Here is a 27,529-nt window from a genome sequence, read left to right as displayed (position 1 = left end):
CTAAAATACATGAACGACTCGTGCGAATACATTTAGAAGATGAACAACACGCAGCTTCTCAAATCAGCATTACATTATGAAAGAAGAGACGTCGATTTCTGAAGACGGTTTGGGCTTAAAACCTACTTTATAAATATTCACCTGGAAGTTATTTTCCTCGAAGACTCACTATTTACATACAGAGTATATTTAAATATTCCCTCTTGAACCATACACAATTTCTTATTGCTCACAATTTCCTAAAGTACATATTTGTTATTGTTGCACGATTGCCGTCTTTCTTTTCCTTAGTTTACCGCCACAAATAAGTAATATTCTAAATACAGAATATGTAACAGGTGGGATTACGGCCATCAGTTTAATTATTTTTTGCACAATGTTCACCTTAATAGAACAAGAAGGATTAGACAGAAATATTACTATACTGCGACTACGTTAAAGGAAACTGTCCTAATAGGCTGAGAAGAAAAAATTCAAAGCATATAAATAGTTTAAAGTGAGCAAGAAATCAAAGTCACAGAGACCACGGTATGAAGCTGAAAGTTCTCCAACAGAAAACAAATCTGATAACATAGGAGAACTACGTATATATTCCTCAGAGACGACAGTATTTTTTCACAGTTTCAGTTAAATTTCATGAAAATTGCTACATCCGTGCACAAAGCTATTCTGTTAAGCAATTTAAATGTGTAACTGCAATGTATGGACTCTTCTGATTTTTTTTTCCTTTGGCATTCTCTCTTACTGTGGGAGGTGGTTTGATTTGTACCGACAAGCAAATTACAAAAACGTACGTACAGGTGTCTACATCATTCGCAACTCTTGTTTGCAGATATAAACAGTTTTGTGTTTCATAAGTGAGGTACTCTTGAGCTTCCGAAGACATAATTATTCCCGTGAATATACTTTTTTCCCAGAAAGCTGCAAATGCACATTTACGCATCAGTAACGATCAGTGTGTCTCGCTTGCAACCCGAGGGCTTCACTGATTAAGCATTCCGTTTAGCTACTCAAGCGTGATTATCCTTCTCAAGTCTTAAGAGAGCACACTATACTTTAGAGGCAATGTTGCTTCTTTGCTCTCCTTTCTGCTCACTGGAATCTTGTCGTTCTCGTCTTACTTGAGGTCATTAACTTATTGCAAAGTCCCTTACATGTGCCATTACAATCTTCTCATCGTGGAATATGTCGAGAGAAAGTTTCACTGGCTTCTTTCGATATTTTTCTCTTATTGCACGAAAAAAAGATATTTCCTGAGAAATATAAGAGGTACAGTACTTCATTAGATAGCAAGAGACTACACTGTTTCCAGTAAATCAGTAAAAAGGAAATGTATGCCGAAAGAAATACAATCTCAGCGGAATATTTGCATCTGTGCTCGTTATACGAAACGTTTTGGGTAATAATGTATCTAATTGTGTGTGTGTGTGTGTGTGTGTGTGTGTGTGTGTGTGTGAGAGAGAGAACAAATAACCGTTCTGTCGTCCTTGTATGAAACATGGATTTATTTTGATCACTTCAGTAACATTATTACGTATTTACTTTTTGTTGAAGTGGGATTTGCTCATTAGGAATTTTTTGTATAGGAGCACTTAAGAACGAGGCGTTAGTCTTGAAACTGGTTTTTACAAGTAAAGATGTCAACTGCAGCTATTGAACATTTCCTCAATGAGAGATTTTATATCCCCCTTGGAAATGGAAATGAGCGTTTGGCGTCATTGGCCGGGAGGCCCCTTACGGGGCAGGTCCGGCAGCCTTGGTGCAGGTCTTCTTACATTCGACGCCTCATTGGGCGACCTGCGCGCCGTATGGGGGATGAAATGATGATGAAGACAACACAACATCCAGTCCCTGAGCTTAGAAAAATCTCCGACCCAGCCGGGAATCGAACCCGGGCCCGTTGGACGGCAATCCGTCACGCTGACCACTCAGCTACCGTGGCGGGTTGGAAGAGTAGAAGACAATAAAGAAGATCAAAAATTGCTACCTTTATTCGCGACTGATGTTTAGTTGAAGAAATTGTATGATTTCGCAAGTTCGCTCTGTGTTTGACTTAAAATGGGTACGTGTGCGGGAGGGGGTGGGAGTGGAAGGGGTAACATATCAAAGATTTCTTAGTCGAAGTGAGAGTAAATTGCTTTCGTTGTATTTAACCGTTTCATTTTGGTCGTGTTTGTTATTATGCCCTATAATTCTGCACTGATAACAGCACTTATCTAGCTTCTGTTGGCCAATTACAAAGCGTTGTACTGCGTCGCCTGCTAGGGTGAATTACGCTACTTCGGCGCTCGTGTAATCCTGTGTTGCGGGACGAAATAACGGTGTAGTGTTCATGTGCACCGGGCTGTAGCCACACACCACACACCGAGCGAAAAGTGCAACAACAGCATATATTTGCACGTATAACAACGGCACGCAACACGGGCTCGAGCAAGCGAAGTAATAACGCAATTTACCGCCCCATGATGGAGCACAGACTCCGAAACGGGCCGTAATCGACTAATAGAAGCACAACGGCGGCTCGTAATAGTGTTTTAGTATTCATAATGGAATTACAACGTTTTCCCTTTCATGCGCACCAGCTAAAAGCAGACCTCTGACTCCGTAATAGGCGATGGCCATGGAAGCAATGCACGACTGGTTCGCTGGAACGCTCCATCGTCCTATGTTGTTCACGTCTCACGTCTCTTGCTGAATCGGGTCATCGCGACACACGACGACGCAACTGAAATATTCACTATATTCCTTCCACATCCCGATCATTCTCAAGTTCTGAAAATGAACAATCACACCCACCTGTGGAACTACTTATTGGCTTGTCTGCGTAACATATTTGTACAACGAAGGCAATGGAGTGTAGTCGAATTAAGTCACATTGCGATAATTCGATTAGAAAATGAGACGCTGAAAGAAATAGACAAGTTCTCTTTGGGTAGCAAATAACAGACACTGGCAGAAGTACAGAGACTCAATGCGAAAAGAAATATAGGCAGACGACATAAATGATGAAGCGACTCATGAAGCCGGAGCCTAACCCTAGATGGATATCAGTGGTGGTGGTGGTGGCTGTGGTAATGGTGGCGGCGGTGGTGATGAATGATGGATGACTGATGATGAATGCTCAGATGAATGACGGATGGTGAATAAATGAAAGTTGCTGAATGAATGATGACGATGATGCTGATGCTGATGATGATTATGTGAATGAGAATGAATAGTGAATGAATGATGGTGGCTGTATCAACATTATCAGTGATGTGGATGGTGACGTGTATGATGTTGCTTATACTGACGATGATATTATTGTTTGCGTACTTTTCTTTCTTCAATCCAATGGGTCCTGTTTTTACTATTAATTTATAGAAAAGCCACCTCTTTGTTAATTCTCTTTCTTGTCTGTCAGTCTTTTCGGTTCAATTTTTGCAACTGATTTTAAATTAACTTTCCGATGAGCTAGAGACCTGAAATTTTAGTCGTGACCCAGAACTGTAATACAATGCAATATTAACTCGCTTTCTTGTTTGGTGTATGGCGGAGGGTACATTGTGTACCACTGCCATTTCCCCTTTTGCTGTTGTAGTCGCAAATGTTTCCCGGGAAGACCGATTGTTGGACAGCCTCCGAGCGAGCTTGAATCTCTCTCATTTTTACCTACTCGGCCTTATGTAGAAGGAAGCAATTTATTTGTTCAGTCAGGTGAAGAGAAACTGAAATAAACCTGGTATTTGCCGCATATCTGTTGTAATATCATCAAAACGTTTGAAATCGATTAAAAACGTCGTACACACCAAGACTAAAAAACCAGAAAATAGTTATTTAAATAAAAATGAATTTTTAATGTATCACTTTTTAAAATCGAACTGAAAAATTTAAAATAATTTTTTCTAACTCCATGTGCTCTAGATTGCTAACCCCAGGAAATTAGTCCTGGAACTTTATGACTGCGAATTTTTAGTAGCTTGAAAATGCTTTAAACATTTAAAATGAAAGCATGGGATGATTGATGCATGAGTAGTATAACCCCTTACTTTTCAGTTGATGCTACATGCATCACGTTTTTCGTTTTAAATCTTACAAGTATTTTCATGGCTATTTAAAATTCACAATCACAAATTTTCAGGGCTAAGGCCTACGTATGGGAATGGGGATCTGTATGAGTCTATGGGAAATTATTTTATAGTTTTTAGTGCGATTTAAAAACGTGGTATATTAAAAATTTATTTTTATATATAATTTGAGAAGTATTATTCTCTGGTTGTACTATCGAACAAATTATCTTTTGGCTGAACAGATTCCAGCCTACTACTTCAACTGTATTTTTTTCAACTTGTTCCCGTTCATTATATTATTCTTTAATTTTCTGATGTATGTCATAATCAGGTGTTCCAGTCTTGTTGTTGGAAGTCTTTTTCGGTTTATAATACCTGCTGCCAAACTTGATCTTTTCTCTGTTGCTTTACGGGGATTTCTGTCTGATGTTGATGGTATACATTATGAATATATAAATGACGATAGTATCAATGAGCAAGGTGATCATATGGATGTTGATGCTAATTATGAATGGATGATAACTGAATAGAGGAATGATAAATAAATGTTGTGGATGAAACAGATGATGATTTTGATGATGAGGATTGTGATGATGATAAGTATGCTGATGTTAATAATGATGATATATGTGATGATCATATAGATGGTGGTGGTGGTGATGGTGGTGATAGTGATGATGGTATAGGTAATAATCATATGAATTGTGATGAAATGGGTGATGCTGATGGTGATGGCAATGATGACGATGATGATGATGATGATGATGTAAGTAATAGAACCCAGTACGTTGTCCTCGATGGTGAGTGTTCATCGGAGGTGAGGGTATCATATGGAGTGCCCCAGGGAAGTGTGGTAGGTCCGCTGTTGTTTTCTATCTACATAAATGATCTTTTGGATAGGGTGGATAGCAATGTGCGGCTGTTTGCTGATGATGCTGTGGTGTACGGGAAGTTGTCGTCGTTGAGTGGCTGTAGGAGGATGCAAGATGACTTGGACAGGATTTGTGAGTGGTGGAAAGAATGGCAGCTAACTCTAAATACATATAAATGTAAATTAAGGCAGATGAATAGGAAAAAGAATTCCGTAAAGTTTGAATACTCCATTAGTAGTGTAGTGCTTGACACAGTCACGTCGATTAAATATTTGGGCGTAACATTGGAGAGCGATATGAAGTGGGACAAGTTTGTAACGGCAGTTGTGTGGAAGGCGGATAGTGGTCTTCGGTTCATTGACAGAATTTTGGGAAGATGCGGTTCATCTGTAAAGGAGACCGCTTATAAAACACTAATACGACTTATTCTTGAGTACTGCTCGAGCGTTTGGGATCCCTATCAGGTGGGATTGAGGGAGAACATAGAAGCAGTTCAGAGGCGGGCTGCCAGATTTGTTTTTGGTAGGTTTGATCATCACGCGAGTGTTACGGAAATGCTTCAGGAACTCGGGTGGGAGTCTCTGGAGGAAAGGAGGCGTTCTTTTCGTGAATCGCTACTGAGGAAATTTAGAGAACTAGCATTTGAGGCTGACTGCAGTACAATTTTACTGCCGCCAACTTATATTTCGCGGAAATATCACAAAAGATAAGAGAGATTAGGGCTCGTACAGAGGCATATAGGCAGTCATTTTTCCCTGGTTCTGTTTGGGAGTGGAACAGGGAGAGAAGATGCTAGTTGTGGTACGAGGTACCCTCCGCCACGCACCGTATGGTGGATTGCGGAGTATGTATGTAGATGTAGATGGAGGACTGGCAGTGATACAGAAGTGGTATCAGAGTATGGGTTTACAATGTGTTAGTAAGTAGTGTACTTAAAAATATTTGGAAGATGGACTGAGGGGGGGAGACAGGCAGTGGCTACTTACTCTGCGGCTTGAGCAGTATCTCGACCATGTCGCTGCCGTAGGGGTTGGTGACTGAGCAGTTGTAGGCGCCGAAGTGGCGGTCCTGCGCGTCGCGGATGACGAGCGCGCTGCGGATGCCGTCGGCCGTGGGCTCCTCGAGCAGCGTGTAGTCGCTGTCGCCCGGGTCGAGCTCGGCGCCGCGGAACGTCCACATGACGTGGTCCGGCTTGGGGATGGAGTAGGCGACGCACTCGAGCCGCACCGTGTCGCCCTGCTGGCCGAACTGCGTGCGCTGGCTGCTGATGGTGGGCGGGCCCTTGAGGTAGACCGTCGCCTCGGCGCCCACCTCGGGGAAGCCCATCACGCTCGCCTTGCAGTAGTACCGGCCCGCCGTGTGCCGCTCCACGTCCAGCGTCAGGTTCACCGACGTGCCCACCACCTGTCCCGGTATCACAAACAAATCACGGCTACCGTCCCACCCTGCCTCGGAACAGGCAAAACATTTAACTAATTGCCAACGACAGACGAGATATTTGAATAAAAGTCGTATTTTCAAACCACCAACAGCTACTTATAAGTAAATCTGTATTAACTATCGGTAAATTACAGCCTGTATGACGATGTTCTTACTGTGGCGTCAAATAAAATAAAAATAAAACCACTATGACGCCACAGTAACAACATCGCCATACAGGCTGCTGTAATTTCACGACACGTCAATATGATCAGATGTTCGGATCTCGAAGCTAATAAACATTTACTTATACGCATCTTTGGCGAACTATGAGGCAGCTCCTGCACAAAGCATATTGAAACAAAATTTTATTGTACAAGTTGTACAACTCTGCTTCCGCCATTTGTCGATAGGTGGCGACAACGGTAAGTAGCAGTCGAAACAGATCGCAGACGTCAGGCAGTTAGCTTGGACCTCGGTCAACATAACCTCATTCAAAGATTAGCCCTTTTGTGTCTGCATCATAAAGTTGTTCTTGATTGAAAATGTCAGTTTACGAGCCTAATTCTCGTCATCTGCGGGAGGTGTTACCGTTTTGCTTCAGTATGTAGAAAACAGCGGCCGAGTCTCATCGAATGCTCTCAAGTACGTATGATAAGGACGCTATTAGTGAAAGAACGTGTCCTGAGTGGTTTCAACGCTTCAAGAACGGTGATTTTAACGTCGTAGACCGGTATAGTGGTGGAAGAGAGAATGTTTTCGAAGATTCTGAACTGGAAACACTGCTAAGTGAAGAATCGCGTCAGACTCAAGAAGAACTGGCACGATTAGCGAGAGTGACACAGCAAAAAATTTCAAAACGTCTCAAGCCTATTGGCATGATTCAGAAAGTAGGAACTTGGGTCCCTTGTGAGCTGAAACCAAGAGACGTTGAATGGCGTTTGTGTGTTTGTGAGCAGTTGCTTCAGAGGCAAAAACGGAAGGGATTTCTGTATCGCATTGTGACCAGGGACGAAAAATGGGTTCTTTACGATAACCCTAAACGCAAAAAATCATGGGGGTATCCCGGCCATGCTTCCACGTCGTCGGCCAAACCGAATATTCACGGCTCCAAGATCATGCTCAGCATTTGGTGGAACCAGCTCCGCGTCGTGTACTATGAGGTGTTAAAACCAAGTGAAAAATCACAGGTGCTCGTTATCGAACGCAGCTAATGCGTTTGAGCAGAACATTAAAAGACAAACGGCCGCAATACAGGGAGAGGCACGATAAAGGGATATTGCGGCATGACAGCGCTCGACCCCACGTTTCAAAAGAGGTCAAAACTTACTTGAAAACGTTAATATGGGAAGTCCTGCCTCACCCGCCGTATTCTCCAGACATTGCTCCCTCTGACTATCACCTGTTTAGATGAATGGCGGATGGCCTGGCTGACCAACACTTCCGATCTCATGAAGAAGTCACAAATTCGATCGATTCGTGGATACCTTCAAAAGATGAACAATTTTTTCGACGCGGGATTCGTACTTTGAATGATACATGTGCAACCAGTTTGTTTCATTAAAGCCTCAAATGTTGGGGAAAAACGGCGGAAGCAAAGATGTACATCTTGCATTTATTTAATTCCTGTCAGAAGCAAGCAGTCAGTCGGCCTTTACTCTTCAAGCACACCTTACCTGCGAAAGATATCTGAGATGATAACAGAATACAATGTCTGTTGTATCCTCCAACGTCTGTCCAAAAAGTTCCGAGATTGATTTTGCTCCTGGCGTATAAGCACCGTCAGGTACTACGGTGGCAGCTTGAAGTAACAAGTGTAAACTACAGGTATGCATTCATCCAGTCACATATGAGCATGCAGTGTTAAGTAGTGGACGTGCGGCAACAGTGTGTCAACCTCGTTGTGTTGCAAATAGTATATCAAGTATTCGAGAATGAACAGAAAAGTGTGTGCAAAGCTTGTGCCTCACACCGTGACTCCAACGGGGTGTGCACGCCTGTCGCGACTTGATTGCAATGTAAGACGACGTAACCGACAATCAACCCAATTTGACGCACGAGTTGCTCAAAATCAATAGTCTGACGGCGTTGTATGAACGTTCTGTGCGTTGTACTCAATTAGGGTGGAGAATATGTAGAACACCTGAAGCATTAAAATCACCATCGTTAACTTATCTCTACTTTTTATTAATCCATTCTCGAAACTTTTTGCGCTGTAGGGATATGTTCCACTCATAATTTTTCAGCTGGTTTTTACACAGACACAACACGCTTACTTTTATATGAAGTGACATTTAAATTTTTGCTAAAATGGAGCTGAAAGTAAAATACAGTACATCTTTAGCTAATATACTGAGTATCACAGTGATTCCACCTTCCAGTGACACATTCTGAAGTAAGGAAGCTAATTATGAGGATTGTCCAGAAAGTAAGTTCCGATTGGCCGCTACACCTTCCAGCTCCGATTTAGACATTTATGGTAGGGTTGTACCAGCTTTCCGATAACCTCGCCGTAGAAGTCAGCAATCTTTGCTTTCCGCCAGTTCTCTACGCTGGTCTGCAACTTCTCGTCTATGCCAAAATGTATTCATAACCGGCTGTGCATGTGAGCAGAGATGAAAATCAGAGGGAGCCAAGTCCGGGCTGTATGGAGGGTGATCAGACAAACCCCATCGGAAACGCTACAGGAACATCTTCATTGCCTCTGCAGTGTGCCGCCGAGAATTGTCATGAAGCAGGAAATCCATGACAGTTATGTTATATGGGGTGGCATGAAATCAAGCGAAATCTTTCGGCAGGCACTCATACTTGGCTGGGGACTGTTTGCGACGACTGAAAAGCGCAATGTCGCGCGATCCATGCGCATATCAACTGCCTAACACGTCTGTGCATAGCTTCAACGGATGTTCACTATGTTCTCCATTTCGCAACTGTTACTTTCTGGACACCCCTGGTACGCCTGGAAAGTTCTGAACTTCAGTTTTCGCCACTACTTTCTTACGTTTTCACAAATGGGCGCACAGGCCAAGGACGGATCCAGTTTCCCAAAGGGAACGATCTGGATTTCCCCATTATAGTCTTTGGTGTGATGTCAGCAGCTCGTTGTTACTACCGTCATCATTCTTATCTGTCGGGCAGGTCAAGTTCAACCAAAGCCGACCGTCATTTTTGAAATGGCGTCGAAGCCGCGAGGTTACTTAGACAGAGGTGGGTGGTGCGAGACTTACCTTGGAGGTGCCGTCGTCGTGTATCCAAACGATGTCCGCGGGCGGGTTGCCGTCGACGTCGCAGGACAGCGTCACCGTGGAGCCGGGGTCCGCCTGCACGCTGCGCGGTCGGCTGCGGAACTTGGGCCCATCTGCACACCACCACCACAATTACACACTCATCACGCTCCACGCACTTCTATTTTTCATCTTCGATAAAAAAAATGGTTCAGATGGCTCTAAGCAGTATGGGACTTAACATCTGAGGTCATCAGTCCCCTAGAACTTAGAACTACTGAAACCTAACTAACGTAAGGACATCACACACATCCGTGCCCGAGGCAGGATTCGAACCTGCGACCGTAGCGGTCACGCGGTTCCAGACTGAAGCGCCCAGAACCTCACTGCCACACCGGCCGGTGAATGCTTTTTCGAAAACAACTTTAATTAGAGTATAATATCTCGTAACAAAGTGGGCTCTATTGGTCAGTTACATTACAAGACCAATAGAAGACTAAGATTTTTTTGGAAAGGTTCTGGAAGAGTGCAGTTCATCCGTAACAGTAAACGCAAGAAAGACATAGTGCGAGCAACTGTGGAGTGTTGTTGCAGCGCTAGGAGTCCTTACGAAGTGGTCATGAGAGCAAACATCGAATGAACTTAAAAAACGGACTCCTAGGATCTTAACAGGTCGTTACAGCCGATAGGTAACTGCAACACACAGATACTCGGAGAACTTAGATAGCAATCTTTGGACGAAAGAAGGCGCAGTTCTTTTAAAAACCTGTGGGGTAAATTTAGAGAACTTGTATTCGATGAAGACTTATTGATGATTCTGCTGGATCCTCTGTATCTTGAGTAGAACATGACAGTGAGATAAGAGATTCGGGCGCGTATAGAGGCAAAGAGAAAGACCATTTTTCCTTGCTTAGTTTTTGAATCGAATTTGGTACAAAGGCGCTAGTACTGCTACCATGTACCCCCTGATAGGGACTGTACAGTGGTTTGCAAAGTATATACGTAGCTATAGACAGTCATTTTAATCTCCCTCAATTTGTGTATGGAATACAACAAAAAATCGCTAATATTAGTACGAAGTACGCTCCGCCATGCATTGTGTACTGGCTTACGAAGCATACGGAGAACATTCAATAATTAAAGAGACAAACTGCTGGGGGGTAGTTACTTTCATGACTTTCGGTTAGAATCACTGGCATGAGTTGAGAACAGCTGACAGCTAAAACCTGTTTTGTTTATAAACTCAGTATTGCATTTCACGATGGCGTATCAGCTTCAAGTTTCCACATTATGTGAACAGCGTTCACTGATACGTTTTTTTGTTTTCTGAAGATGAAAAATCGACAAAAATATTTTCTCGAGCGATTTTAAAAATGGTTCAAATGGCTCTGAGCACTATGGGACTCAACTGCTGAGGTCATTAGTCCCCTAGAACTTAGAACTAGTTAAACCTAACTAACCTAAGGACAACACAAACATCCATGCCCGAGGCAGGATTCGAACCTGCGACCGTAGCGGTCTTGCGGCTCCAGACTGCAGCGCCTTTAACCGCACGGCCACTTCGGCCGGCCGAGCGATTTTACAATACGGCGAAGTTTTATAAACCGCTGAAGAGGATAGAACAATCGGAACTCCGTAACGGAGCAGGAACTTCCTTGTTAGCCGGTTGAAATGTCAACTCCTTCTCTTGAAACCTGCATTGACGACTTTATTCATATAGCAAAAGCAGTTGCAGTAAATGTTGGCACAGTTATCAGTAACAAGCTCAAGTACAGCGCAAGAAGTGAAAGGAGCGTCCCGAAAAAGTTAACGTAACAAGACACGGAAACAAGACTCAGAGTGTGTATAGCCTTGAAAGAACGCTATGAAAGGAAAGATGACCATTTCATAAAACAAGATTTTAACCTGCGCTGGATTTTGGGTTCACCATTTTCAACCGAGGCCAAAAGACGAAGCTTGGAATGGAAGCAGAACAGCTCACCTGTCCGAGAGAAATTCAGAAGGTAAGCATCAGCGGGAAAAACGTTGTTTACAGTCTTTTGAGGTGCTCGAGATATCGTCTTTTGTGATTATTTGGAAAATCAGCGAACAATGAACAGTGCCTACTAATCACTCGTGCTGATGAACAAAGTAAAGAAAGCAATGAGGGGAAAACTTCGCGGATCTCAAAGAAAGGGTGTGATATTGCTACATGACAGTGCTCTCCCTCAAACTGCCCAAATGACCCATGAAACCACTGAAAAAATGGTTTGGGAGGTACTGCTTCATCCTCCCTGTAGTCCATATTTCGCCGCTTTGGATTTTCATTTGTTTGGTCCACTTAACGAGTGGAAGGAAATTCCAGCAACAACTCGTACAACGAGACGAAGACTTCTTTGCATCAGGTATTAAAAAAAAAAACTAGTTATTCGTCGGGACAAGTGTATTAATATTGTGGGGATGATGTTTGGAAGTAGTAAAAGTCTGATTTTATAAAAATGCACAGTTTTTTCTACATCAGTTTGTCTCTTTAATTTTTGATGGTTCTCATAGTTATGTGGATGAAGAATATGCAGTTATAGGATGCAGGGTTATTCGTGAAGTGCCTTCAGGGTATCAGAAGGGGACTACAAGATTTACAGATAAGAGACACATATCAGAGGGTAGAGCATCTCCACAAGCTTTTAAATCGCATTATAGATGCTCGATGTGGGAGCTGTTCGTGATGCAGGAGACGTCAGTACGGGCGGAAGAGCAATGTGAGTGATTCATTCAAGTTACCACTGCCTGCAGCAACCTGCTTCGGAAATTTGTTCATTGGGTTGCGCCTCTGCAGGCACGAGCCAAGTCAATGTAACAATACGGAACGTCTAATTGGTCCACTCGTTCTGACATTAGGGACGGGGCTGGTTAAAACCGATACCAGTATTTTAGTGCTTAATAACGGCAATTTTTCGGAATTTGTTTGGTCTCGGCTATAGCCGGGGTTTTTAATTTTTTACTAATAACCGTATAAAAAACGGAAATATCAATTAGCCATAGCAGCAGTGCTAAAACTTTTTGTTTTCTAATAACATTTTTTTAAAAATGTGTAACTTTTATTCATAAGATTTCCAAGGCTTTGAAATATTGCATTGTTATTTTAATATTTTAATAACATTGCTTACGGAAACAAGCAACAAACACATGGCGTAAGAATTGGCTCAATACTGCTGAGAGAATAATGCGCCGGCACGGTAGCTCAGCGTGTTCGGTCAGAGGGCTGAGTGCTCCCTGTAATAAAAAAACTGAATCAAAGAGTCAGCGATTAACTTAAACGGATGTCTTGTGACGTCCGCCCAGACCCAACGCAACGAACAATATCGAACAAAATGAAAAAAAGAAAAAAAGAGGACAAAGAAGTGGCTAGCGTTGGTGCCTCTGGATCATGGGGTCCCAGTTTTGATTCCCGGCCGGGTTGGGGATTTTTCTCTGCTCAGGGAGTGGGTGTTTGGGTTGTCCTCATCATTTTATCATCATCATCATCATCATCATCATCATCATCATCATTATTATTCGTGACAGGGGCTAGATTGGACTGAGTAAAAAATTGCACTGTGTAAAAACTGGGACTTTGTACGGACGCTGATGACCACACAGTTGAGCGCCCCACAAACCAAACATCATCAATAAACTGTGACATCATATAAGGAGAAAACTTTAAACTTAACAATTCATTAATATTTTATAATAAAAATAGAAAGTAGTTCATCTGTTGCCTGAGTCTATAATAAGACGCCTTTACCTCTTTTTGGCTTTTGGAACGGAAAAATTAACATGAAGTTTCAGTCCTTCGTACTGACTATTCTTAATGCTGAAATAGTGGTATGATCCTCGATTACAACATGATTTTTTGACTAGGGTTTCAAAATTAAGATCAATAGCAGACTAATGGTAATTTTTTGCAGTATTCAACCACTTATCACTTTTCGAGAAAAGCAGTGAACAGTGGACTGACAAAGTTTTCTGTTATTTACGTATTTAATTTAAAATTTCAGTTCTATCTTGTAACTGAAGGAGTCAAAACTTTGTCTTTGTCCGATTTCTGCGTTTATTATAGGAAATGATAGGAATACAAAACCAAAAATCGCTTATTTCAGAAACCGGTTAGTTCGAGCGGTTTTAACACTGAGGTTAATCTAGCGCTGGAAAAAAATTAAATACCCGAAAACCGGTTGTTTAAGCGAAACTGCCATCTCTATCTGTCATCTGCAACTACGCCACGGCGCGTATTACGAATCGATATTTGAAGAGATGCTCTATTCGCCGACAAGTGTCATTTTCCTGTACGTCTTGTACTTGTGAGCAACCCTGTACGGAACAGTTACAACGCGTACTGCTGGGCAGTGTGTTGGTGGACGCGTACTTACAGTTTACGTCGAGCGTCTCCGACTCCTCGCTCTTGCCGACCGGGTTGTGGACCTCGCACTTGACGATGGCGTCGTGGTACCGCCGAGAGATGTTGTGGATGACCAGCTCAGTGGTGAAGTCGCCGGGCACGGGCTCGTCGTTGAGGTACCAGCGGTACGTCAGGTCGAGAGGGTTGGCGTCCGCCTTGCAGGCGAGGCGCACGTCGGCGCCCTCGGTGATGCCGCCGCGGTGGCCGATACTGGCGATGCCGCCCCCGATGCCGCCCCCGCCGCCCCCGTTGGCACCGGCGCCGGCGCCGCCCCCCACCAGGCTGCCAGTGAGGCCGCCCGTGCCGGCGGCGGCGCCGTTGCTGCCCACGACGGCCAGCGTCACCTTGGGCGCGTACTTCACCTCGAGGCGCAGGTGGGCGCTCTTGTAGGTGCGCTCGGCCGTGTTCTGCGCCTGGCACGTGAACGTCGTGTTGTGGTGCTCCTTCTTGGGCGTCAACTTCAGGATCGACTTGGCGGTGAAGCGCCGGCCGTCGGGCAGCGCCTCCACGATGTACTCGATGCCGTCGCGCAGTACGTTGCCCAGGCCGTCAATCCACGTTATCTGTAAGCATTCAGCAATAGAATATAGGGCACTGGAGACAAAATCCGTCTGTACGTGATAGTGCTGAAGTGAATGTGATGTTAAGACAATCTTCCGATCACTGTGAATGTAGGCTGCGGCAATTACTTAGGGCAGGCACAACGCTGCGTTTAGCAGCCCTACCTTGAGCCCACCAAGTACGTTCGCCTGGGACACAAAGAAAAATCGGCGGTCGCTCAGCACATCTTGGAAGAAAGTCGTTTGAAGCTATGTAAGGCAAGTGGATTCCGGGTCAGCTTAATAAAGGAGTCATCGAAATTAGAACTAGCAACAGCCTCGTAAAGAGAGATGGCGATTATGCAGTATGTTCTGATTAGGATCCAGAACTGGCGAAAATACGCTGTGAGAGCTCGCAGCCGAGATAGACTATGACTGGCCACGCCGGGACTCGAGTGTAGCCCCTAGACATCCACTCCGCCTCTGACAAAAGAGCCCCTACATGCGACAGTTATGTATGATGTTTGTGTCATAGAGGTTTGTTCGTAACGCCATAAATGACTGATGCTTGTAGAAAGTGGTATACACACTCCCTCTGTAAATGGTCCGTAATTTTAAATGTAAAGTGTTTGGTAACACTATATGATGACACTTAACAGACGCAAGAAAGAAAATATTATTGTCTTATTATTTGGTCTTGACTAAGAGTTATTGTAATTTCAAGTATGATCCTACATAACCACATGTTTAATCTGATATGATGACCAGTAAAGTCAGATAACTTAAAAAATATAGTATACGAAATTTAAAATTTTTTGCAACATTTCTTCTTGTTTTACTGGAAAGTCAGCGGTTATGTTACATTTTTTATATAGTGATACAGTCCGAACCGCATAACGATGTTCATTTATTTGCTGGTGACCGGTTTCGACCGCGGTTCTGTTCATCGTCAGACACTTACTCCATAGGAGTCTCCTGAAGCTAGCGAGGAGCAGGCGCCAGTCTAGGAGGCATATAATCACTGCTATGGTTATATTGCAGAGGTTACATGCCTCCTAGACTGGCGCCTGCTCCTCGCCAGCTTCAGCAGACTCCTATGGAGTAAGTGTCTCACGATGACCAGAACCGCAGTCGAAACCGATTACCAGTTAATAAATGAACAACTTTATGCTGTCGGGACTATTCTACATTAAAAAATATACCATTTGAATCATGCTGTTATGTTGGATATGCACTACTCATACAATTTGGAAAATTTTGCTATGTGAAGAGTTGCATCTGAAGATGGGGCTAGCAGCCCTGAAATGGATTTCACAACAAAAAAATTAAAAAGAAATCATTCTCACAGCCAGAGATTAATTTGTTTACAATTGTAAATCATCACACAGCTGTTCCCACCGTCCACTACAATGGAAAGTCAAACCGTAAGGAATACATTGTTTCGATACCTACTCAGGATATGATAATATTGACACTTATCGAAACAATACTCGATGAACTCAGTCAGCTGAAAACCAGAGAGCTTTAGAGAAGATTAGCTTTTACCCCCACAGCTTCGCTTGTGCACATGTCTGACACATACGAGTATACTGCACATATCTCCTCCTCCCCTCAGTCTGTGTCCACCTCTTCCTCCCACTGTCTCGGTGTCCACCTCATCCCGCCATCTCTATCTATCCATCTCCACTCTTTCTGCCTCTTCATCCCTTCCTCATCTCTTTGTCCATATCCTCTGTCCCCTCTCTTTAACCATATCTTCCCGCCCCTCCGCCCCTCTCTCTGTCCAACATCTCCTCTCTCTTCCTCTTCCACCTTCCCACAACCTCTCTACACCTTCCCTCTGCCTCCTGCATCTCTCTGACCATATACCACTCCCCCATCTCTCTGTCCATTTCCTCCTGCCCCTATGTGCTTATCCACCTCCTCCTTTCCCTATTCATTTCCCTCTCCCCCTCTCTCCATCTATCTGTTCCTCCGCTCTCTCCATCAATCTCCTCCTACCCCTCTCTGTTCCTCCCCTCCTTCCCCTTTCTCTATCCTCACCTTCACCTTCACTCCCTATCTGTACCCTTCTGCCCCCTTACCCTGTCCATCCTCCCTCTGTGCATCCCACACTCCTCTCAACCTTACCCATTCACACATATTGTTTCTGCAAAACGTCGAAAAAGGAGGCCAATATGAAACCCACAACATGCCTGTTGTGCAGGGCAGCCTACATAGGGGTTTAAGAACCATTTTTTGCCTCTGACATATAGGCCGCCATACAAATCAGGTCGATCAGGCAGATAGATATTATTCCTGTACAACACATCTGTCAAGCAGGGCAGCCTATATGTCAGGGGCTGGAAAAAAAACACAGTTTCGCATTTCCACCCCTGTTGGAGCTAAGGCGTTATAAACCCCACAGTGCTGAAACTCATGAAGTTTGCTGTTTGGCTGCCAAATTTGGCTGAAATCGACCAAAGGGTTTTGAAGGAGATCCTTGACATACATACAGACATACATACATAGAAATATACACACATTGCTGCTTTATTATATACTAGCCTTTACCCTGCAGTTTCACTTGTGTAATCACTCGACGTATATATGGCATATAACCCCTCCTTCCTTTTCTGTGTCCGCCTCCTTCTCCCAAAATACCTCTGTCCATCTTATCCTCCCACTTCTCTCTGCTAATCACCTCCTCCCCCTCTCTTTTCCCATCGTGTCTGCCTCCTCTCTGACCACATCTTCCTCTCCCTCCCTCTGTCCCTATCTCTCTACCCCTCTTTCTCCACCACCTCCTGCTATCCAGCCCATCCTCATCCCTCTCTCTGCCCATCTCATCCTCCCTATACTCTCTTTGTTCGTATCTCCCTCCACATTTCCCAGTCCATCTTCTTCTTTGCATCCCTTTTCCATCCCTCCTTTCCTCCTCTCTGTCCATCCCCATCTGTCCCCTCTCTTCTTCTCTGCACCTCCTGCCCCATCTTTGTCCATCCTCTCCCCTACCCATGTCAAACTTCCCTAACCATGTCCATCTGTGTGTGTAGCCCCTGCAAAACAGGTGGATAAAGTATACTGACACCACTCCCTCGACTTGCCTGTTGTGCAGGGGAGCTGCATATAACAGGCATGGAAACTGTTTCTTGCTCCTGATGTACAAGCTGCTCTGCAAAGCAGGTTCATAGGGCCGACCAATACTATTCTAACACATCTAACGTACAGAGCAACCTATTATGCAGGAGCTTACGCTTATGCCTGTATCTCTGCTTCTACTGGATCTTTGTGTGACAAATTCGATTGAAATTGACCCAGAGCTTTTGAGAGGAGATCGCAGACAGACGTAAATACACACATGTATACATTCATTCTGCTTTTATATACAGAGGGAGATAGAACCACGTGGGTTGTGGACTGGATACTGACCTCTGCGGCGGGCTTTCCCGCCATGGAGACGCACTCGAGCTCTATCTCGCGGTCCTCGGTGGTGACGAGGAAGTCCCCCTGGACGATGCGCGGCCTGTCGGGCGGCACCAGGACCGTCAGCTGCGCGAACTTGGAGCGGATGCCCGGCTCCCCGTTGGCGCCGGGCCCCACCTGGCACTGATAGCGCGCGTCGTCGTCCAGCATCACCGGGTAGATGTCAAGCGAGTAGTCACCTGCCGGCACACAGCGTCTCGCTCACACAGCCGCCTAATGCTACTGCGGAAATTATCCGTCACCGTGTGTGACACACACTCCAGGGCCGGCAGTCTATTATCACCATATCAGAATGAGGCCAATTAGATACTGGCAAGCCTCTGAGATAGACAATTATATCCCTACACGAAATAATTTTGATCATAATTTAATTTGTGATTTTGTGTGTAGCAAGATCGTATGACAGATACCAAACAGACATGAATGATATTCCGGGATAGAGGCATTATCTGTTATTTTTACTGTTAGCAGTTGATGCAGGAGTAAGTAATTTTCGTCAAGGTGCGGTTTCCTAATGTAAGCAAACCCTATGCGCTAAGTCTGAACGGTTCTTCGTGCATAAATATATACGTAGCAGGCAGTTCTGGATGATACAAGAAGCCAGTATCTAGTAGTCTAACGTAACTGGGTAACCTGCCTAAAGCTGTGCAGATGAGCGCAGATAGGTTGGCTATGGAAATTACAGGCCTCTGTGCAATCGATCGTTTTTAATGTCTACACTGGTATGCGAGTTCTTTTGCCGTCATGTCACGTTTTCGTGGCTGGTACAGTCAGAGTCCAGTCCACGTGGCCCTGCCCTGAGGTAGCGTGTTGGGACAGTTTAAATGAGAGCTATAGACACCAGAATGTCGATAAAAGTTTGCCGTTTAGTCGAAGAAACAATTAATGATCTTGATGTTCTCTGGCTGTGACAATCATATCATCCAATTCGTAATTACGATTGCATCAGGACCACCGACGACTGCATGCCGCCACCAAAGTAACCTGCCATTTTCTACTGCCGTATACGCGGTCATTAGGTATTATGTCTCTCACTTGCCTTCAATTACATATTTTATTTCTTCACATTGTACGTGTCCTCTTACTCCTGGTATTTCGTTTCCCTTGATTGAGGATTTTCTCTCGTTCTAATAATAACTATCCTCTAATCAGACGCTTTTATCGTTTACATCAGTGTCTTCTTACCTTCTTCAAATGTGTGACCTTCATTATTAATTTATTTGTGGACCATGTATCAAAATATACTCGTTTAATTGTATCTGAAGTCCACCATTATTTTAGAAGGGTTATACTATCCCATTATGTCCTTTATTATCGTGCGTGATCTGCTCTAATATACTTGTGGAGACAAGGTCGAATCACACCTGTAGTAGGAGATGAATTCCATAATTTAGGTACGATCAGGGCAGGAGGTAGAGTATTGGGTGCTCCTTTCCAAACCACACTGCAGGGAACGCGGTTTCACATTTTCACAACTACCGGCCTCCGTAACAGAGGTCGCTAATGCAAACTTGTGCGTTGGTGGTCGACGATGACCGCTTCGAATCGTGGTGGGTTAAAGAATTTATGCCACCAGTATTTGGCCAGCAAGGAGAGAGAAGACACTGACGTACATTTCCCAATCATCAGACTTTGCGCCGGCGTCCTGGATTAAACACCAAACTTTTTCACAGTGTCTCGTGAAGTGAGGGCATCCAACACTATTGATCGTGATCCGTCCGTTGGATGGGGAGGTTAAGTTCTGCGGCTTCCATGGTGCTATTAGAGACGGGTATGCTACTTGACGACAGTGTATTATTAGCCTCTCTCTTCCCTCATCGACATACAATAAAGAGCCGTTTCCAATAGCGCAGCTTAGCCTTAGCTTGAAATCTCCAAGTCGACAGTGCCATACGACTCGTTTTTTTCTTCACTGTCACTACGTTTAAATGAGGTCCGAAATACGGTTTTCCATAAATCGACATGCCAATACCGCTTCTGCTAGATCATGTAAATAATCCAATATCGATTCTAGCAAAGTGGTTTGGGTTGCCGGATTGCAGCTTTACCGTATTTGATTCCTGATTGCGTTCTCACTTTGCTACTCGTTTCTTACTTATTGTGGGCGAAGCGATCTGACATGGAATAAAGGAAAAGACGTACTCGACTGACTAAGAAGTTATTCATTTCCTTTACTTCAATGAAGAGAAGAAATTTGGTCTTTAATAAATGGTAAGAGATCCACAAATATACAAATTTGTTGAATTAAAAAAAAAAAAGGACAACCAGCTGCGCCCATGTATTCTGCACAGCGGACTTATTGTAAACTTCCTTCCCTGATGCTATCAACTGCTGTTGACAATCCATTTGCTTATTTTGTTGGCAGGAGTACGAACGTTTCTTCACGTATTCGGAAGTTTTTTATTTGCCCTAATTCTCCAAAATGTTTGGGTACAATAATCTTCCACCAATGATCACTTCGCATTCCTTCCAAAAATTGGTGTGATTTAGGTGGGTATAATAGAACAGTTTAAAAGTGCACTGATTGGTGTGAATAAAATTTTGAAACATCTTGTCCAATCTCCTCCCTACCCTGATTATTAGTTCACTGATATCCATAAGGAAATTCTACACTTCCTTTATTTATGAAAAGGAGTGATAACCTCACTTCCTTGTGCTGACGAAATTGAAACAGCTGATTTGGAGACAAAATTCGTGTAAAACGACTGACTCTCGGACAAACGATATTTGATTTGGCTAGCAACATATATTAAAGCCTAACATGTAAACACCGCAGCGAAAATCGGTTTCCGTAGTACGATTTTCGTCTCATCGCAAAATGTGTGGTATGTAGCGTAGTCTGTCTCTAACCACATTTAAATTAAACGGAGTAACAAACTATAGGGTCGAGAGAAGAAGTAGCACCAAAACTTCGTTGTTGATGGTATGCGATTACATATCTCCATTACCGTGTGTATTGTCTTGTGCTCTGAACAGGGTACCTAGAAACGACGGGGAGGCTTCGTTCTGCCGTAGCTCTCAGTGGTTCACAACAGGCCACAGCAGTCCCCCCACCCCATCGCCGCCCCACACTGAACCCAGGGTTATTGTGCGGTTCGGCCCCCAGTGTACCCCCTGGGAACGTTTCACACCAGACGAGTGTAAAAATGCCTCTGAGCACTATGGGACTTAACATCTACGGTCATCAGCCCCCTAGAACTTAGAACTACTTAAACCTACCTAACCTAAGGACAGCACACAACACCCAGTCATCACGAGGCACAGACGAGTGTAACCCCAATGTTTGCATAGTAGAGAAATGATGGTGTTCGAGTACGCGGAGACAGCGTTTGCGCAGCAGTCGCCGACATAGTGTAACTGAGGTGGAATAAGGGGACCAGCCCGCATTCGCTAAGGAAGATGGAAAACCGCCTTAAAAACCATCAACAGGCTGACCGGCACACCGGACCTCGACACTAATCGGGCGGGCCGATTCGTGCCGGGGACCGGCACGCCTTCCCGCTCGGGAAGCAGCGCGTTAGACCGCGAGGCTAGCCGGACGACTCCATTACAGTAGTAGATACTTCTAAAAATTCACATGAGTGTGTAACACGACGTGAAACAATCCAGCAATACGTTGAATCTCGTGGAATCTGCTCTCGCTGTGGGAACTACAACCAAGGGAAAGTGTGTTTATCTGCATTGTTTGAGAAGCTTATGGAGGCACCTTTATAAACCTTGGTAGATCGTGACCTATTTGTGATCAGATCTTGCAATCAGGTATCTGAGTTCGTTAATACCTGTACAATGAAGGTATGCGTCGCATCTGAAGATAGATGCTTCAAAACACTGACGTTACGGCAAAGATCATAACTGACTTATGAGTGGATAATTGGGATGTATTTCACAAATGGGTTGGGTGTAAAACTCGGAAGTTTTTCATTTGGTGAAACGATTTTTAAAAAAAGGCAGCAAATACTGAAAAAGTAATGTATGGTATGATCGGCTTGGAGACCCCGATATGCAGTTTCATCCGCCTGACCGGAAAGTTTTCTCCTGTCCTTCCACACACACTGGCACCTTTACTCCAAGAAGTGTGACTTTTGGGTTAAGTGTATCTATGGGTATGTATTGTGGTGTCATGTTTGCGTTGTAAGATGACGAGAGGAGAGAGTGAAACACTGTGCCAGTACACATCTTGCTTCTCTCGAACAGCAGAAAGTGAGCTGCCCATCCGACGGACGGATCACAATGAACAGTGCCACATGCCCCCACTCCGTGAGACACTGCTGAGAGGACTGAAATTTAATCCGGAACATTGGCACAAAATCTGGGGGTCAGGAACATTACCCAACCACCTCTCCTTCCCTTTAAAGGATAAACAAATGGAAAATTGGGAACAGCACGCCATGTTCCCTGGCCGTTACGCACCCAAGTACTGGCCACGCTCGGCATTGCTTAACTTAGGTGATCTATCGGGAACACAGCAAAGCTGTTGGCTGCGGCAGATAGTCACAAATAAAAATCTGTTTTCTCTAAAACCTATTTCGAGCTTAAGTTCATCATCAGATTATTCGTGCTTTATGTTAATCTAAAATTAATACAATTTCTTCAGCACTGCAAAAGAAAAGACGGGAAGACCGATAACTAATTATACGTGATAGAAAATAATGGAACAACGAAATGACAAGTCACTTAGTTCAAGAGGAAGCGTTCTTTCATAGTGTTAAAATGAAGGACGGGCGGTTCGTAGGTTTGAATTGAAGACCTGTCGAATCGAGCTCACTGGAAACGGAACACCGCTCACTGTTGACTAATGTGGTGCGAAAATTAGCTTTTGAATTGTTGTAGGAACCGTCCCCAAATTCCCTTATAAAGTCAAATATACACTACTGGCCATTAAAATTGCTACACCACGAAAATGACGTGCTACAGAAGCGAAATTTAACCGACAGGAAGAATATGCTGTGATATGCAAATGATTAGCTTTTCAGAGCATTCACACAAGGTTGGCACCGGTGGCGACACCTACAATGTGCTGACACGAGGAAAGTTTCCAACCGATTTCTCATACACAAACAGCAGCTGACCGGCGTTGCCTGGTGAAACGTTGTTGCGATGCCTCGTTCAAAAATGGTTCAAATGGCTCTGAGCACTATGAGACTTAACATCTGAGGTCATTAGTCCACTAGGACTACTTAAACCTAACTAACCTAAGGACATCCCACACATCCATGCCCGAGGCCGGATTCGATCCGGCGACCGGAGCGGTCGCGCGGTTCCAGACTGTAGCGCCTAGAACCGTTCGGCCACCCTGGCCGGCGTGATTCCTCGTGTAAGGAGGAGAAATGTGTACCATCACGTTTCCGACTTTGATAAAGCTCGGATTGTAGCCTATCACGATTGCGGTTTATGGTATCGCGACATTGCTGCTCGCGTTGGTCAAGATACAATGACCGTTAGCAGAATATGGAATCGGTGGGTTCGGGAGGGTAACAGGGACCGCCGTGCTAGATCCCAACGGCCTCCTATCACTAGCAGTCTAGATGACAGGCATCTTATCCGCATGACTGTAAAGGATCGTGCAGCCACGTCTCGATCCCTGAGTCAACAGATGGGGACGTTTGCAAGACAACAACCATCTGCACGAACAGTTCGAAGACGTTTGCAGCAGCATGGACTATCGGCTCGGAGACCATGGCTGCGGTTACCCCTGACGCTGCATCACAGACAGGAGCGCCTGCGATCGTGTACTCAACGACGAACCTGGGTGCACGAATGGGAAAACGTCATTTTTCCCGATGAATCCAGGTTGTGTTTACAGCATCATGATGGTCACATCGGTGTTTGCGACATCGCGGTGAACGCACATTAAAAGCGTGTATTCGTCAATTGCCATACTGAGTATCACCTGCGTCATGGTATGGGGTGCCGTCGGTTACACGTCTCGGTCACCTCTTGTTCGCATTGACGGCACTTTGAACTGTGGACGTTACATTTCAGATGTGTTACGACCCGTGGCTCTACCCTTGATCCTATCCCTGCGAAGGCCTATATTTCAGCAGGATAATGCACGACCGCACGTTGCAGATCCCTTACGGGCCTTTCTGGGTACAGAAAATGTTCGACTGCTGCCCTGGCGAGCACATTCTCCAGATCTCTCAGCAACTGAAAACGTCTGGTCTATGGTGGCCGAGCAACTGGCTTCGCACAATACGTTAGTCACTACTCTTGATGAACTGTGGTATCGTGTTGAAGCTGCACGGGCAGCTGTACCTCTACACACCATCCAAGCTCTGTTTGACTCAATGCCCAAGCGTATCAAGGCCGTTATTACGGCCAGAGGTGGTTGTTCTGGCTACTGATTTCTCGCGATCCATGCACCCAAATTGCGTGAAAATGTAATCACATGTCAGTTCTAGTATAATATATTTGTCCAATGAATACCCGTTTATCATCTGCACTTCTTCTTGGTGTAGCAATTTTAATGGCCAGTAGTGTATATTTCCAGACTTAAATGTGAGCCTTGTGTCTCTGAACTACTTCGCCAAATCGCTTGCGTTGATATGAATATCAATACCTTTTAGAGAAACATGTTCGACATCCCGTACAAAACACCAGTGGGGAAGCTACCGTGTAAATGTCGCGGAAGGCAAACTGTTGTGGCCGAAGTTCGCGGGGAAAGAGTGGTGTGTTAGGCGTGATCGCCGTGCAGTTGGCCGCCGTTCCTAGTGGGAGGACGCGAGAGGCACAGGTGTACGTACCGGCTACTACGCTAGCTGCACGAGGGCTCGTGCAAAGAGCGCGGCGCTCCCAAAATGTCACGCGGCACAGCGAACGCGCAGGTTTTCCATGCAAATATCGCTGTCAATAAAAGCGTACTCTACATTCGCTCTCGGCTCAGCTAATATTGACTGCGCCCTGGTGTATAGTGAAACGCTGATTGTACGTTATTGAACGCGCCGCTCTCGCTGCAAGACGCGAACAACAAGCCGTCGCTCAGCGCGAGTGTACCTCGTAGAAACATTCTACGCAGCTGTTAACTTCGTGACTGAAACTGATTTGGCGCTATAAAGCAAAGTAATACTACAGCAAAAGTAAATTGGGATACATAAGAACAAAGTGGCAATAAAGAAAATAATGAAACATTCCCGTTCTGTAAACTGAATTTTCTCTGATAAGGAATTTACAAAAGTCATAAAAATGAAATTGCTGTCACGAGAGGAAAAAACGGACACTATAGCGAGATGATAGCGATCTTACTGAAAACGGTTCCATGAGTACCTTCTAATCTGAAGCGATTTCGCGTATTTTTACGCCATTATGCGCACTTTTAGTACGCCATTATGCGCACTGTTAGTTCGCTGAAGACTCTTAACTGCGAAGTTGGCTAGTTGCTTGGTGGAGTGCCGCACTGACGGTTCCGTTCAGATGTGTGTGAAATCTTATGGGATGTAACTGCTAAGGTCATCAGTCCCTAAGCTTACACACTACTTAACCTAAATTATCCTAAGGACAAACACACACACCCATGCCCGAGGGAGGACTTGAACCTGCGGGATCAGCCGCACAGTCCGTGACTGCAGCGCCTTAGACGACGGTTCCGTACAACATTAGCCGGCCGAAGTGGCCGTGCGGTTAAAGGCGCTGCAGTCTGGAACCGCAAGACCGCTACGGTCGCAGGTTCGAATCCTGCCTCGGGCATGGATGTTTGTGATGTCCTTAGGTTAGTTAGGTTTAACTAGTTCTAAGTTCTAGGGGACTAATGACCTCAGCAGTTGAGTCCCATAGTGCTCAGAGCCATTTTTTTTCGTACAACATTAATTATGTATATAGATAGTTCATCCATCCCGGGTGAACGAGAATGTCGACGAATTTTGCCTGTTATCGATACTGATCCTCGCAAGATATCAGTTCCATGAATTCCAAGACTTGCGAGAATGTCTTAATTTTGATGTTGAACTCGTACTAAATAAGCAATAATGATTACCATTGCACCTGTACGCAGTCATGAGCCTTGTACATCCTTCCTTCCATCACATCTTCCTTATTTCAGAGTATTCTTAGCTGGTAGAGTCTCCTTAAATTTCTTTTCCCCACACTCGCTGTACCAGAAAACATCAATTTTGCAAACCAATAAATTCTTTATATATTTGCCAGAATCATCATTATTATTATTATTATTATTATTATTATTATTATTATTAGCTGCAGCATTAGTGGAAGTGCTGTCAGTACCAACTTTATTAGTTCATAGTCTGTATTATTTAGTCACAATGTCGCTATACACAGTCAAATCATTTTAATACTATTCGTCATATTAAAATTATTATTTCTTATGTAGCTACATGTAAAAAAAGGTTCCGTATGCGTGAGACCCTGGTTCACTGTAAGAGCGGTCCTGGTGGTCCTAAGCAGATCAGGTTAAATAAATAATTAAATAAATATATTTGTCGAATTACAAGTTATGTCAGATATGCGTGGGTGTCGGCTGTGTAACTGCACCTCCCCCACTGCGCAGTAACCATTCAGAACGGAGCACGCACCACTACGGTCGTCCTCTCCCATACTGCGTTGTTTATGCAGGTACTGGCCAAGTTATTTTGTTCGCACTCTGAGTAAGTGTTGGCACCGCATTTCAGTCTGTGCTCAAGCTGTAACTCCCGCAATACAAAAGAGGGGGTGGGGGGGGGGGGGGTAGGAGAGAGGGTGTGTATACACGCTTTTGGAAAAAATTGTAATCTAGTACGTCACTTTATATTTTGAAGTTTTTTAAAAAAATATTATTTTTTTCACTCTCCCAGCAGATTCTATAAATGTTTTAAACTGCTCAGTCAAACTTCACCGAAAAATTTTACGCCGTAGGGGTAGATGCGCATCACTACCTCTTTAAGAGCTAACTTGTTAATATAAATCAACAATAAATAACGAATTTTGTTGTTCTTTTTAATTTTTTAGGATCTGAATAAAGACCCTCTCCTTAGTAATGCGTATGAATTTGCTACTTTATAAGTACTTTCCACGAAAGCGCACAACAGCCTTGCAGATACACAGAGTGGACATCAATAAAACCTACAAACTACAAGGACGGATTTCTGACTGGAAATGGAGGAAAAAAGTCCTATGAACATGTGTTCGGAAATGGATGGTGTGCGTGCAACGACAACAAATCATCCCGGAACACAGTACAGAGCTGCTTCGCATCCACGTCACGTATGTTCAGAGTGACATCCATGGGAGGTGGTAGGGATGGCAGCGGTTATCATGCAGGATACACATAATCGTACATTGGCTTACATCATGTTGGAGGGTCACTTGACTGGAGCTTGTCTTAAGGTTCGTCTCAAAATCCTGTAGAACTCGGATCCTAATCTAGTGTACGTACAATCGGCCGCCTTCCTGCACGTTTATCTGTCTGAGAGGATCTGTGATCACAGCAAACGCCCAAAAAGGGCTTGAAATGTTGTGTGAGGTGGGCGGTGTCTGTGAGGGTCCTTGTTTTGGTATAGCTGTATTGCTTCTCGACCTTTTCCAACTGCTTGGCCCTAAAGAAACACCACCTAGC

The 27,529-nt window shown here is 44.3% G+C and overlaps 1 protein-coding gene across 3 annotated transcripts in view; it reads right to left on the bottom strand.

Annotated features, from left to right (window-relative positions):
• The window catches only part of LOC124612264 (irregular chiasm C-roughest protein), a 1,966,673-nt gene that overhangs the window by 30,944 nt on the left and 1,908,200 nt on the right, over nucleotides 1-27,529 (bottom strand). For all 3 annotated transcript variants that reach the window (XM_047140359.1, XM_047140358.1, XM_047140360.1), the window contains 4 exons: nucleotides 17,932-18,164; nucleotides 13,953-14,544; nucleotides 9,568-9,698; nucleotides 5,908-6,325 (listed from right to left, as the gene is read on the bottom strand). In XM_047140359.1, the coding sequence (XP_046996315.1) occupies nucleotides 5,908-6,325; nucleotides 9,568-9,698; nucleotides 13,953-14,544; nucleotides 17,932-18,164 (1,374 nt within the window). The remainder of the gene's footprint in view (nucleotides 1-5,907; nucleotides 6,326-9,567; nucleotides 9,699-13,952; nucleotides 14,545-17,931; nucleotides 18,165-27,529) is intronic.

Source organism: Schistocerca americana, chromosome 4, assembly GCF_021461395.2.
Source record: "Schistocerca americana isolate TAMUIC-IGC-003095 chromosome 4, iqSchAmer2.1, whole genome shotgun sequence".
Classification (NCBI taxonomy): Eukaryota; Metazoa; Arthropoda; class Insecta; order Orthoptera; family Acrididae; genus Schistocerca; species Schistocerca americana.
The sequence above is the reverse complement of the archived record's forward strand: the minus strand, read 5'-3'. Positions and strand labels throughout refer to the sequence as shown.